This window comes from Lutra lutra, chromosome 7, assembly GCF_902655055.1.
Source record: "Lutra lutra chromosome 7, mLutLut1.2, whole genome shotgun sequence".
NCBI lineage: Eukaryota > Metazoa > Chordata > Mammalia > Carnivora > Mustelidae > Lutra > Lutra lutra.
This window is the reverse complement of record NC_062284.1, coordinates 104466498-104481689: the sequence shown is the minus strand read 5'-3', so window position 1 is coordinate 104481689 and position 15192 is coordinate 104466498. Positions and strand designations below refer to the sequence as shown.

Here is a 15192-nt window from a genome sequence, read left to right as displayed (position 1 = left end):
TCCAAACTAGTTTAAAGCTTCACTGCGGTTTTCTTTTCTTCTTTTTTCCTTTTCTTACAAAACCATTCCTGGGCCTTTTTTCCCCCCACTTTTAAATGAAGTTTGCAAACAGGCAAGATATTGGACTGTAATGGTTGTTTTATATCAGCTCTGCAAGCTCAATGCTACTGCCTGCAGTAGCATTGATTTCAAGGAAAGTTCAGGAACAGATGAAAATTATATAAGCTGACAGCTACCACCCTTCATCAATCCATCCACATTCCCATCCACACCCTCCTAACACACCCCCACATGCACACTCACACCCCACATATTGCTCTCCGGCTCTCACACTCACAGGAGCCCTTCTTATCCCCCACCTTAACCTTGCTCTGCACACACCCTTAGTCCCCACATGCTCAGGGACAGACGCAGAGCTCCCAGCTCACACTCAGCTCATAAATGTCTCCCAGCCCCACATCTCGCACTTGTCACACAATCTTAATCCGTTTCATTCCGGAACAACACGGTCCTCTTTTCCTCTTTTCTGCATTTGGAATTTGCCTCCTACTCTTTTATCAAGACAGCACAATCCTATCTTTGAAGTTGTTTCTTTCTCTCTTACCCTCTTTCTGAGGCAGTCGTAATGCAGGGAATAAGCAACCCAAGCTTAATTCACAAGTGATCTATTGCCTTCTGTTTCCCTCCAAATTCTGCCTGCATTGCCAATCTTTAACCCTCGTTAAAAAATTAATTAAAGTTAATCTTGTCAAAGTTTTTAATAAAGACATATCTAAAAACCTAATGAAAAATGACTTCTTTCTAAGTATCGTGGCAGTTCTAAGGCAAGATGTGGTCCCCTACTGTCCACTGAATCGCTGAAAAGATTGGAAATTAATCTTCATATTTCTGAAGTAAGTGTTCAGGGAGTCTAACTGGCTCCTTTCCCCCTGAGAGGCTGTGTTCTCACGAAATATGGGTTTTGTTCTTCTTCTTTTTTAATTAGCTTGGAAGAATCCTGAAATCTTTCTCCTTTCTCTTCCCACTCCTTTCCCTCCCCACACACAGCCCCCCACCACACACAAGCACCACAGCTAAAAAACTTGGGGGAAAGTTTAGAATATTTTAAACTGGCCTGGCATGTGGAGTGGAGAAAGTAAAGCCAGCTAGCACAAGACATAAATTTAGATTGCAAAATATGAATATCGGCCATATTTTGGAAACTGCATGCAAGCTCTGACAAATAATTTAATTCCCTGTGTACTGGTTTTCTTAATTTCGCTTCTGAAGACTTATGTCTCATATTCATAGCAAGATAATTGTACTCATGGCAATTAAAAACCATCTACTTGTTAATGAAAATTACTTAAAAACACAAAGCATGCTCCCTACCACAAGTCAGACTCATGGGAAAAAAAAAATTTAAAGACACAGGATGTAGGGGAAAAAAGTTAAACATGAATAGCGAAAATATAATGACCACATAGTAAGCATATTGGAAGTTCAAGGACTTACTGAAAATCAAGAGTTAGACTTTTCATCCAAGGAATCTTTTTCTCCCACCAAGCCTTTATGGTTTTCAGTACAAGAGCCCAACCCCCCTCCCCCCCCCCCCAACCCAAGCCAGTGGCTTTTGTCCTGACCTAGAATAGGGTTTGTGGGGACTGTACCTGAGCCGGGCTGTCTGCAATTTCCAAATTGACAAGAAGAGACTGGATGATAAAGAGCATGTTCTTACAGGTGAAGAGCAATTTTGCAACTTTTCCAGGAGACACCCAGGAGAAAGCTTTCTTGCTACCAACTGCTGCAGAGTCTGGGCAGAATTCCTCTAGAAAGAAAAAGAAAGTCTTTTTTTCCTCCCTGTCTGCCTGTCTCTAGTTCTCTTTCTCCTGTCTCTCTGTCTCTCTCTCTCTCTCTGTCTCTCTCTCTCTCTCTCTCTCTCTCAGATCCAATCTTTTAAGAGCTTCAGCACATTGCTAAGCTAAAGGGAAATTCTCTTTGATAAAGCGGCGTTTCCAGCTTCTGGGTTTTAAAACCTAAATCTATATTCAAATCTGGCTGAAGGTGTGTTCTGGGATTTATGAAAGCCTCTTAAAGGGGTAAATTTACCAAACCGTGACAAAATCATCACAATCTTACTTTAGACATCTGAAGTGGATGAGAATTTTAAAGAGACCCTTGTTTATTTAACACTGTCCATTTCCAACTCGTGGTTTATTGGTCCTGCATTTCTGCGAAGTTATTAGACTAAAGGGCAAAGGAGAAGCGAGAGCTCTCTGCTCCCAGCCGCTGTAAAGGGAAAAGCCCTCCCACGCCCCACGGCGCCGAAATCTGCCCTTGTCGAACAGAACCCGGGAATTTTCAGGGAGATTCAGCTGCCCCCCACCCCCGCCCCGCCAACTGAGAAGACACCGCAAACCTCTACGTAGGTCTTGAGGGTTTTCCCACAACACTGGACCCCACAGCAGATAGCTCTCCCAGTCCAAAATGCTTCCCTTACTTCGTGGAGATCACAAGTGCGTGTTCTGATATTTCTCCACACACACCCCCCACCCCCACTGTCCCCAAGGCCTCCCTCCGGCCCTTCCCCTCCGCCAGACGCACAACGTCCATTTTTCTTTTTCGTTCTTTGATGCTTTAAACATCATTGCGATCAAACTAGGAGAAACACTGTCTTTTCTCGGAGTAGAAAGGAGGCTCTCGCTCAGGGGGTCTGGGTGGATTTGCCCTTCCTTCACCGAAAGTACTGTGACTCTGGCCAAGTGCTGCCAACCAATGGGCCAGACCGCCTAGGGCATTTGTCACTCTCTCCTCCCTCCCCCAATTAAAGGCCGTGGGGCGAGGGGGTGGGGTGGGGGGGTGGGGCGGCGAAGGCCAGGTGTTTCAGTACAGTGGGGGCGGGGTGAGGGAAAAAAGGTCTGTACTCACCCTCCCCCCCAGCCCGGGACCCCAGAAAGTCGCGACTCCTGGGAACGTGACAGCCAGTGGGTCTCTTCGGACTGGAGCGGGCGTTGAGGGCTCGGGAGTTGCTGGGCAGACCCTGGGCCTCTCGGGGGCTCGCTGGGACGGGAGGGCCCAAAGCTCTAGAGACACCTGCAAGGCTGGCCGCGGCCGCCGAGTGCCCAGCCCCAGGCCGAGCCGGAGCCGGAGCCAGAGCCCAGCCGGGCTGGAGAGCGCTCGCTGCCTCGTGCGCACTCCCGTAATTCGTTAATTGCTGTAAATCCCAAGGACGGCCACATTTGATTACACATACAGTATAAGAACCGACAACAAAGCGACGAATTAATTACCAACTTCATTAACATAGGTCCCCAAATTAAAGGCAGCGAGCTGTTTCTTTGGGCCCACTTGCCGTGGTGGTGGTGGTGGTGGTGGTGGTGGTGGTGGTGGTGGTGGTCGAAGGGGGAGGGTGTTTAGAAAGAGATTTTATTTTTCTTCTCGGCATTGGAAGTTGTGAGGGAAGAAATGTCTTCTGTTCCCCCACCCACCACTCACACACCCTCAGCCGGTCCTCTTGTGCCTCCCCCATCCCCGCCCAATCTGCTTCTGCTTTTCTAGGGACTCAGATCATTTTGAAAGCTGTCGGGCCCCGCTCTCTGTGCCAGGCATTAAAGTTAGGCTGGTGTTCGCTCTCTGGCTCGGGTCCCCTGGTGCCGCCACTCTCCCGCCTCCGGCCGCGCGGGCTGTTAGCTCCAGGCCCCGCCGGCGGGCATTGAGTAGCGTTTGTTTTAACGCGGAAACTGTTTCTAGCGCGGGCCTCCTGCGTTCGCTCCCTCCCCGGGTGTCCAGCCAGAGCCCACTTCCAACCCCGAATCCTGACCTGGCTCCCGTTGTCTCCCCAAACCGTCCCTGGAGTTAGATTTCCCGGCTCGTGTTCTTTGCAGCCTGTCTTGGGTTCCTTCAAACTCTAAAACCCCTGCGCGGATACCAGGAGTCCGAGTCTTCGGCTTCGGGGACCAGGGAATATATATAAGGGCGCAACGAGAGAGTTTTTGAAAATAGTTTGTTCTTGGTCTTGTGTATCTGTCTTTCTCTTGCCTGCACGGCCACACCTCACTCCCAGGCCTCCTTCTTTTACCCTTTCTGGCCCTCAGCTTGGTCTGACCCTGGTTAAAACCTCATAGCGGTGGTTTTAGGCTTCAGCCTGACTTGTTTTTTGCGTCAGATCTACATGCTTATAGCTGGCGTTAAATGTGAAAACCCAGTTACCTCCACCCTGGCTCTTCTTCGGCGTTTACCTAAATTTTTTTTTAATCTTCCCAGCTTATTGTATGGGTTTCCTTTCTCCCTTTCCCTAAAATCAAAACAAAACAAAAAAGGGGGGAGGAGGGAGGAAAGGAAGGAAAAGAAGAAAAGGCGAAGAAAGGTAAGGGAGGCCTCCCTGTCCATCATTTTAATTATACAATTAGTTCACATGCTCCGGCCCATAATGTATATTTTAACGGAGCCCAGTGTCTTTCAAGAACATTCTGGTAATGTCGGAGGCCTGGATTTGTTGCCTGCTCGTCCCCCCGTGCAGCAGCGGCCTGTTTTCCTCCCCCTGTTGTGTGTTTTTATTATTTTCCCTCTGGCTTAGATGTGTCAATCATTCTCTCCCTGCCATTGGTTGGAGAGTTTGCGTCAAAAAGTTGCCAGAGAGGCGCTTTCTCAGCAAATCTCCCTGAGAGCGGAACCGACCTCAGCTCCAACTCAGCCTCCACTGTTATTAAAAATAAAAATCGCTAGAGCAGCCCTCATCACGTCTACTTTGTATGTATCACAGAGGGGCCCACGCGTGTTTTGAACTCGAGCTACTTTCGTCATTTTCTATTCTTTAAAATATTTTTTCGTTGTTTGGCTTTTTATGGAGGGGTGAAGACTGCAAGCTTTCTAACTCAATGCTCTTGATTTCTTTTAGGATAGCGGGCTATTTGGAATTTTGAAGAATAATTTTTTTTCTAACTTCCCGTGCGGCTATAAGGTAAGTGTCCGTCTGTCTTGTCGGCCTGTCTATACATGTGCCCCTCTCACCACCATCGCCCCGGTACCTCCAAAAGACCGACTGATACACACTTCCGCGAACTTGGAGTTCTGAAGCATGCTGTATTTTAATCCCTCGTAAATTTTTTAGGTGTAGTAACGATCACTGCAAAAAATGTATGATCTGGAGGTGAGGGCGGGAGTGGGAGGAGGGGAGGCAGCGCGCTCCTGGGGTCGCCGCTTCCGCCAAACGTCGTGGAAACCCTGAGAGGCTAATGTAGGGTGTTTGGGCCGGGTTTTGTTTGTGGTTTTGTTTTATGTCAACGCCCATTTCTCCCTGCTATTTTGCGTTTGGGCCCTCAGATGTGGTTGGGTCATTTGCACTGATCTCAAGGACATTTTCAGAGTCACAGACAAAAAGATGCAGATGTAGCTAGATGGATGGATGATAATAATGATGATAAGACAGGCGTCTTCTAAGGCCGGCGTGCCCCGAGCCCCACTCGCTCTCGGATCTGCGAGTGAGGACGGTCGCAGCTCGAGCCCCCTGCTTGTCCCTAGTGAACGTGAGAGGAAACCCGAGCGGATAACCGAGGAGGCGTGGAGCTGCCCGGAGCTCCTCCGCCCGGCGCTCGCCTCTCTTTTTCCGGTCCCCTTTCCCCAGAGCCAAGAGCAGCTCACCAAGATTCGTTCTCGGCCTCTTGCAATGACCACTAGGTCTCCTTTTCCTTTTTGATCATCACTTTCCTCCCCGCACCCCAAAATAACCTGGGAGTGCAGTAACTCCCCCATCCCCGGTTGTCTTGGTCCCAGACTCGGGTCGCCAGGCCGTACGAAAGCAGGAGAGTCGTTTTGCTATGTGATTTAGCCCGGGGTAGTTCCGAGCCCGCTCTGTGCAGCCCTCCGCGAGCACCTGGGGCTGGCAGAATTGTTGGTGAGTGGCCCCTGCTCCGCCCGAGGCCGCGGCGGGGACGGGGCGGGAATCCTTACACTGGGGAAGGCGGCCCCTCTGCGGTTCTGGACCCTGGGCAGCGCCAGGGCCTGCGTGCGCGCCCGCGCGCTCCCCTCCCGGACTCGGGGACAACCGGGTGTCGTGGGGCCCGACCGGGCCGGGCCGAGGTCGAGGGGTGCCTTGAGGCTCAGCCTCCGTTCTCGGTCCGCCCAGGGAATACCATCAGGTCTCCGCTTAGCAACCTGCCTCTGCGACGTGTCACGCCGCCAACTCCAAAGAAGTCTTCGTGTTGATGCGTTCAAGTGGCTCTTGAAATCACAGTCCGATTTCAGAACACATTTTTTGAAATACAAGTCCCCCGTCAGAACTTCACCGCGTTGGCTTTTTCCTCCGTTTCAGACAGAAGTGGGGTGTGGGACAGAAGGCCGAGCTGCGTTGACCCTGGAGTGGTGGCTGACTTGGGGGGGGGGGGAGTCGCTCCTTGAAATCCTCCCCTCCATCCTCGAGCTTCGGGGTCAGGATTTGTCCCGCTCACTTGGGGACTTCTTCCAGGAACCAAAAGTTATTAGCACAGGAGACGAGTTGGAGAGGAAACTCCTCCCCCCAAAGGAAGGTAGACACCCAGACCTCTCCTCAAAGCACTAACACTGGGGCTTTTTCCTCCCCATAATTAATAGCCAAGGCCAACCCTTTTGGCACGTTTCTTCCTCCCTCCCTCGCGGGTGGCAGCGCTGTTCGATTCCCTGAGGCCAGAAACTTTCACTGGAGTTCGCCTGAGAGGGAGGCCCGCGCCGGCTGTTTGCGCGGTGCCCACATCTCTCCTCATTCTTCTCCTCCTCTCGCTCTTCGCTGTCTTCCGAGCCACAGGCCAGTCGCCAGTCCGCGTAGTTTTGTTTCTTTTCCATCATGCAGAAAATTAATCAGCCCGGACGAGAAGCAGAGCAGAGCACGGCGGCCTGTAATTAAGGGACGTGTGCCCCTCGGATTATCTCGTTAGTTTATCAAGAAAACATTTATTATAATTAATTCTTGGACGAGGTAATTATTATTGAGCGAGGACACAGCAACTGGTAGACGGGCTCCTTGGAAGAAAACACACACACACACACACAGGGGGGGAGATGCGGGGGAGGGGGTAAGAGCGACAGATTGCACGAATTGACCGTTAGATATAAGGCGGCGCGGGCCGGGGCGGGCAGTGGAGCCGGACCTGGGGCGCTAGGACTTCGGGGCTGCCGGGCAGGGACGCCGGACCGAGGCACTCGCGCCCGGAGGTGCGGGCGCCCACCAGCTGCGGAGACTCGCACAGCGACCGTCACCCGCTCCCGTAGGTAGGAGTTCTCCAGCGGCCACTTCAGGAGCAATCAGAGTGAAGCTTATATTTTTGAAATATAATATTTCTGTTTGCCCTTCTGGGCTTGGCTTAGAGAGAAAGGGAGAAAGGTGTTCTTTGGGGGCTTTGGAAGTTAGATAGAAGGGCCCGTGGCCGCTTCTTCGGTGAATGCATACCTAGACCTGCTGCTGAGAGGACTTAGTAGTTTTGTTTGGGGGTACTTTTCTTTTTCTTTTAAAGATGCATACAGTAGTAAATGCAGAGACACTTTATCCCTAAATTTTAGTGATTTTTGCGATGGCACGGGCAAAGGCGCTCCAAGGAGGCCCTTTGCCTGGTGTTTTCTATCCCTTACTGCTGTTTATATTGGAATGTGCTACTTTCTGAATCAGACTTTTCGAACTGGGTGAGAGCTCTACATGTAAGAACAATTCGGTATTTCTCATGTGTGCATGTGCTATGGTTTTAGTTTTTTTCTATAGTACTTCAGAACTTTTCCAACGTATTGTATCAAACACAAGAGAACTCCAGCTTAGAGGCTATTTAGACAAATTAAGTGACTGTATTTTAAAGCAGTATTATTTCTACAGCATCTGAATAACTATATCTTGAAAAGAGAGCAGAAAATAGCAAGTCTTTGTTATAGCAGCAACTAAATTTTATTGATGAGACCGTCCAAATTCCTCTGAGAATGGTACTTATAAAATTACACTGATTTAGATCTGGGGTGGAAAAGCATGATTTTTGTGCTAGGACTTTAAATCAGGAAGAAGTGGTAATAACTGAGTTCCATTTGTGGAATTTTGTGTCTTGATTTCTAAAGCAATGTAAATATGAAAATCCAAACCTGAAAACTCAGTAGGACCTTTGTCAAAGTAAGAGGGAACTTCTAATCTTGTATCCGCCATTTTGAAGCAATCTCTCATAGTGTCAAAGTTGCAAAGTGGAGATCCTTGCAGGATAAGTGCCATTTTTTAGGCAAATAAAAGCCAGACTTGAAAACTGCCAGCCCATATTAACAACCATTTTTGGATCCCTTTGCTTGGAGCAGTGAGAGACACTCAGCTGAAGAAAGTAAATAACTTTTCTTTTTCTTCCTTTCTTTTGCCTCTCTGAGCTTTTTCTTATAGGATTGTAGGAAACTTGAAAGGTAGGGAGAAATTCTATTAGTTTCAAAACTTTGGGTGTTTGTGTATCTACTTCCTTCAAAACTAAAATGTACAAAAAGCAGCCGGAATTAACAAGAAACTGCTCTAGTTGCTGAGGACCCAAGTGCCTGAAAATTTGCCTCCCGCAGGATCTGCAGCCTCCACGACATCAAAATCAACATGGAAGCGGCTTGCACTACAAATGCACACCCTTTCTACTTGCAAATGTGGGGGCCTGTCATTATCTGATTGGTGGGATTCTAACTTCAGAATTTCTAGCAAACCTCGTGCCAATCTTTAAGACTTTTTTTTGCAATATGTTTAAATATTTGATGGGTGTCGATTAAAAGTTAAATACTTGTTTGTTTAGCTTTAGTTCTTTAGACACATAATCAAGGTCCTCCAAAACCTTAATAAATCTGTTACTTACCTCAAAATCTAATTACCCAGACTACTAATTAGGTGAAAATGATTACTGGAAATGACTTCAAATGTGAAGTAATAGCGATTGAGCAGTTTTCTCAAGTTTGTCGATTAGCAAGTTGGTATTTTAGATGTTAAATGCACTGACATTTTAGGTTCACAGCAGTTAAAAGTGGTAAGAAGCTAAGGTAATTAAAATTTGCCTTGGAAAGGCAACAGTCTGGGGAGAGGTAGATTTCTTGAATTGTTTCTTTGTTTCTCACCAATGGGCTTTGTTATCAGCATTATTTATTTAGCCAAAGAGTTCTTTGTCTCTGCAAATGGCCCCAATCAAGTTTTGTTTGAGACAATTAGCTAGTGCCAGCCAATGAGTCCTATGCAAATGTAGGGATAGGAATGCAATGTGTGCATTTGAAGGCGTGGGGTTTTGTTCTTCAGGGAAGGCAGATTGTAATTGCTTTCTTCTGGTACTTTTTTTTTTTTTTTTAAGTTTAGGGTGGGGGTGGGGAAGACAGGTTTATCTGGTCTCTCTCCATCCCCTCTAGTTCCAGAGCAGCTGGGGGTGGGGGTGGGGGTGGGTTGCAAGTCCTTTAAAAGCCTCTACCTTGCATAGCCCAAGGTTTTTTTTAAGTTAGTGGTGGAACGTGGAAGAGCTGCCGCCTGCGAAGCAGTAAACCAGCACCTCTGTTTGTTTGTTTGCTTTGTCCATAGTTCAACTGCTCCCAACCCACACACCAAGGATCCTGAATCTGTCCATTCTTGGCGAAGCGAGACCTTCTGGCTGGCTCCCTCCGATTTGGGCTGATTTTGCGCCTCCAAACAACCTTAGCATGATGTCTTATCTTAAGCAACCGCCTTACGCTGTCAATGGGCTGAGTCTGACCACTTCGGGCATGGACTTGCTGCACCCTTCGGTGGGCTACCCGGGTAAGTGAGCCTTGTGGCACTCTTGCTCTGCCTTTCCCCACGCCAGCCCCACGGGGATGTGACATCTTTTCTCTCGGAGCACTGGGGCTGATGGTCATGCTGCCCCACTCCAGCTCCAAGCGTGGTGTCCTCACTGGGTTTTCCTTCTAAGAAGCAGCTCAGAGCCACAGGGCATTTACCGGTCGGAGGGAAGACTAGGGGCTGGAGGGAATAGGTGGATCCCTCAACACTTGCAGAAACTCACCATGCATTACTCTTCATTGGAGTGCATGGGGGACACACTGCAGTGAGGGGAAGGGGGGATGGAAGGTCACTCCCTCCACCCATATCTCAAAGCCTTGTTCTTCAGAAGTGCCCTCTGGAGAAGCTGGGTCTCTCCTCGTAAATTCTCCCCACCACGCCTGGGCTTCCCCTCTGACCCCCAGGCCTTTTGCCTGTAATCCCTAGAGGTGTGATTTACCCTGGATATGGGTGCTTTCCTTTCCAATCAGATCTGGGGGGGGGGGGTTGTTTTGTTTTGTTTTTGTTTGTTTTGTTTTTTAAATCCTTGTAGAAGTTTTAAATATGCCCCCATTTTAAAGATGGAGGAACAAAGGCCCTTGGAGTCTTAAAAAGCCCCATTAATCCGAACTGCGGTCCTCAGGGATCCTCTGACTTCAAGGAATGGATTTTTGTTTGTGTGTTGTGGTTTAGGGGCTCATTTTGAGGGGGGTTTGGATTTTGGCTTTCTTTTATTTCATGTGTTATCTATGGAAAAGCCACTATGGCTGGAGCAATCTCCAACGTCAGGTGTGGGGGGGTCTCTCCTGGAAGCGGGGGGCATGTTGTGTGGTTTGCTGGAGGAGCCTAGGCCAGGGAGGGGGTTGGGGAAAGCACTGATAGGCTCCGGGTTGCATGGCTGGGAGGACGAGGGAAGTGCTGGGACTGGGGGACTGGGGTTTGGGGGAGTCGGAGCACCCGCAGAGACCCCTATGACTGAGAAACTGCTCCCCCACCCTAAAGGGCCCTGGGCTTCTTGTCCCGCAGCCACTCCCCGGAAACAGCGCCGGGAGAGGACGACGTTCACCCGGGCGCAGCTAGACGTGCTGGAAGCTCTATTTGCTAAGACCCGGTACCCAGACATCTTCATGCGGGAGGAGGTGGCGCTGAAAATCAACTTGCCCGAGTCCAGGGTGCAGGTAGGGCAGACGTAGATAGAACCATTCTTCCTGACTGTGCCACCCCTCCCCTAAGCACGGTGTATGTTGAGGACCCAGGAGAGTCCCAGGTCTTAAAGAGGACCAAAGGAAGGCTTGAAACTGAGCGCTCCACTGGAGGCCAGTAAACTCTTCTAAGGCCCCTTCATGTGCCTGATTACACCCCCCCCCCCCAAATCTTAGAAGCGACAGCCTTCTGGCTGTAAGGTAAGACAATGATTTAGCTCCAGTAATAAAGCACAATTCTAGAGCTCTTGGGTACTCAGCCCGGGGAAGATTTCAAGGACAGTTACTTAATATTTTAATACTTCCTTTTCCCCACGTGGAAATCCTACCCCATTTTCATCTACTTTTAGGGGTGAAAGAAGCTTAGATACTGGATAGTTCCAGTAATTTTACAGGTGAAAGAAATGGAATAAATGACTTGCTCAAGGTCACATGCCAGTTGGGTACGGTAAGGCCAGGCTGTGGAAGCCCGTGGTGCTCTTACCAAAGAAATTACAAAATAAAAGTGTCTTCTTTAACTTCTTAGGGATTGAACAGAATTTGTTAGCTCTGACCCATTTAGCAGATAAAATATCAATGCAATATCCTCATTGACATTCCCCCACCCCCTTTAACTTGATCTGAGGCTGGAGAGGGAAAGTGATCTCCAACTTTTCTGAAATGTAAGCACCATATGGAGTTCTCTGTAAAGAAATGTTCAGCCCCTGAACATACACACACATCCACACATCCCCGAGACTCCACTTCAGCTAGGATGTATCAGTGTGAACTGCAAACCAGGAAAAAGACTTTTCAAAGTAAGATGGAAGAAGTTTTAGCATTTGTGAAGCTTGAACTCAGGTCTTCACTGAAAGAAAATAAAAGGCTCTGGATGGGTGATAGGCTCAGCCTTGGTGGCCCAGTTAACACACCCATATGTTGACCTCACTCAAGAAGACTGCTAAGGACCTGTTGCTCAGAAAATATCTGTGGTTCCTCTCAGGAAAGGGTGGTAGTTTCTTTGATAGGCCCCTCACACACCAAACACTGCTCCTTCATGGCAGAACATGAACGGGGTTGGTAATGAGAATCTTCAGAGTTGCAGTCAGAGGCTTAAATTGACAAAGCCAGTGAACATAGTACAGGAAACTGAATCCCGTGTGCTGAAGGCAGAGACTCCAGTGTCAGACTTGAGATGAGCAGAGAAGTCTGTCCTCAATCTCCCAGCAGACTATATACAAGTCATTCCACTTACCATATAAAGAGTGCAGCAAATAGTGGCTTTCAGACCTCCTCCTTCAGCAGGATCACTTCTTGGAGCTTTCTGAGTCTTTCAAGGAGAGAAAAAAAGGTAGAGTGTGATTAGCAGTTAATCCCTGGGAGATAGACTATAAACTTTGCATTTAAGTTGTTCCTGTGGGCTAGTGACAACAGAATTGTTTTCCCTCACCTCTTTTGTGTTTCCTTCCCAAAGACATAGATACATTGTATTCCCCCATAAGAGTGTTCCACAGTACCACTGGATTTATGTGTATGTGTGTATTTGAAGTGAAATACGAGATAGGAAAATGAGAAGAAAATTTTTTAGCCATAGGATTTATTATTCTGGGCTAGGAATGAAGTGCTTTTAGACAGAGCTTCCCCATTTTCTTGTAATTCCAGGGGTATATATAAAAGTATCATGGGTTTTCAGTGGCAGGACAGATGGTGCTCTTAGCTCATCTGTAATCTGGGAGCCTCTCTCGTCCTTGTTGAAACCACCTTAAAGAAATTTCTTTCCCTTTCAAGGTGTGGTTTAAGAATCGGAGAGCTAAGTGCCGTCAACAGCAGCAGCAGCAACAGAACGGAGGTCAGAACAAAGTGAGACCTGCAAAAAAGAAGACCTCACCAGCTCGTGAAGTGAGTTCAGAGAGTGGAACAAGTGGCCAGTTCACTCCCCCCTCTAGCACCTCAGTCCCGGCCATTTCCAGCAGCAGTGCTCCCGTGTCTATCTGGAGCCCAGCTTCCATCTCCCCACTGTCTGATCCCTTGTCCACCTCCTCTTCCTGCATGCAGAGGTCTTATCCCATGACCTATACTCAGGCTTCAGGTTATAGTCAAGGATATGCTGGCTCAACTTCCTACTTTGGGGGCATGGACTGTGGATCTTACTTGACCCCAATGCATCACCAGCTTCCTGGACCAGGGGCCACACTCAGCCCCATGGGTACCAATGCAGTCACCAGCCATCTCAATCAGTCCCCAGCTTCTCTTTCCACCCAGGGATACGGAGCTTCCAGCTTGGGTTTTAACTCAACCACTGATTGCTTGGATTATAAGGACCAAACGGCCTCCTGGAAGCTCAACTTCAATGCCGACTGCTTGGACTATAAAGACCAGACGTCCTCATGGAAATTCCAGGTTTTGTGAAGATCTGTAGAACCTCTTTGTGGGTGATTTTTAAATACACTGGGCTGGACATTCCAGTTTTAGCCAGGCATTGGTTAAAAGAGTTAGATGGGATGATGCTCAGACTCCTCTTCTGATCAATGTTCCGGGAGGCATAGAAGGAGAAATGAAGGGCCTTAGAGGGGCCTACCAACCAGCAACCGGAAATGGACAGACCAGTCTACTTAAGATCCTGTCATAGTTTTAGATCATTGGTTTTCCTGATTTGCAAAGTGATCAAAAGCATTCTAGCCATGTGCAACCAAACACCACCAAAAAGAAACAAAACTAAATTGTGAGGGAAAGGAAGGCAGGACATAGCCTTCTTAAGCAGAGGTGTTCCAATGTTTTAGCCAATCCGTGGTTGAATCTTAGGAATGGACAGTGTCTCAAGCTCACTCACGTTTCATGACCAACTGGTAGTTGGCACTGAAAAACTTTTCAGGGCTGTGTGAATTGTGCGACTGATTGTCCTAGATGCACTACTTTATTTAAAAATAATGTTCATAAGGAGTCAATATGTAGTTTAAGAGACAATCAGTGTGTGTCTTATATAAATGGTACATCTGTGGTTTTTAATCTGTGCTAGACTTCAAAACTGTGATCTCCTGTTATTGTATGCAACCTTGAACTCCACCTCTGCAGGGGTTCTTCTGTGATTAAATAGGTTATAATTATAAGCAAATTCAGAGCAACTGAGTACTTATCAAAAAGATTATCTTTGGCTGGAGGTGAGCTGCACTGAAACTTTACAACAAAAATGTCTCTGGACAAGGAGAGTGAGAGAAGAGAAACAAAAGGACACTAATTCATCTGTAATTTACTGTTGGTAAGCCTAGCAGTAAAGAGACATTGGTCAATTGCTCTGACCCTGATGAATTTATAAACTGAGATCATTGTCGTTTATGCTTGCAGATGTTAACTGGAAAAGTTATATATGCATAAACCTTTTCTTCCTGGATTTGGCAGATATGTATAATTATATTAAAATGGTTCTAGCACAACACTGGGTCCAGTTTAATTTTATACCACTCTTTATGAATGAGAAGCCCACATTCAGCCTCTCCTTCCCCAAACGAATTTACCTCCGAGAGGAAATTAGCAAACTTTATTTAAAAAGCATTTTTGGTGTTATCTGTGGATGAACTAGGTATGCGTGACTGGTATCTAAACCTTCTTGAGATTTCCATCAGTACTGCTCTGAAATAGAACATAGAGAGCCTAATAGTCATTAGGATCTTGCTCTCCTTGCTTTTCCCTCCCGGCTGCACACCATAATGATTTCTTGGGCACTTTACTGATACGTTTTAACATAGATCAATTTTTTTTTTTAAGTGAGAAGGGAAGAACTGTAGTACTTCAGAGAAAATGAGAATGACAAGAATTCCTTGTTCTTACTCTCTCATTTGATGAAGGGGATTGAGAATGTAATCAGAATCTGAAAGCAATTCAGGCAGAAATGATTTCTGAACAAAAGAGTTTCAGAAAAGTTTTAAAACCTATAATTTCAGTAGTTGAACATAAGGCATCCTGGTCAGTTTTGTTTTTGTTTTGTTTAAAGAAAGTGCTGAGGGGGTGGAGGGGAAGGTCTGTTTTCAGTTCAACCTGCATTTGGTATACCAATCATCAGAAAAGGCAAATGAGCCAATGGTCACGGTGCTCCTCAGGTAAAAGCAAATATTTAATTTCATTTTAAACTCTATGCTCTTGAGTTTCACCAGAATTAAATGACTCTTGATTGTAACTTTTTAAATGAACTTTAGCAGTTGCAACCATTTTGTTTTCTGGCTTATTTTTCTGCCCCTGGCTGTGCATGCTCTCTTGACCCTACATCATCTTGCCTAATAAGTAAATTGGTTTTGT

General features: G+C 47.2%; 1 protein-coding gene across 2 annotated transcripts; it reads left to right on the top strand.

Moving 5' to 3' along the window:
• Positions 1 to 4640: 4640 nt before the first annotated feature.
• OTX2 (orthodenticle homeobox 2) lies at positions 4641 to 14323 on the top strand. 2 transcript variants are annotated; one of them, XM_047737646.1, is made up of 5 exons: positions 4641 to 4728; positions 4877 to 4939; positions 9506 to 9721; positions 10748 to 10899; positions 12691 to 14323. In XM_047737646.1, exons 3-5 carry the CDS (start codon positions 9625 to 9627, stop codon positions 13309 to 13311), a joined length of 870 nt encoding a protein of 289 aa, XP_047593602.1. In that variant the 5' UTR covers positions 4641 to 4728; positions 4877 to 4939; positions 9506 to 9624; the 3' UTR covers positions 13312 to 14323. The 2 variants fall into 2 exon arrangements, with proteins under 2 accessions (XP_047593602.1, XP_047593601.1); XM_047737645.1 differs by having other exon boundaries at positions 10724 to 10899.
• The last annotated feature ends 869 nt before the right edge of the window (positions 14324 to 15192 follow it).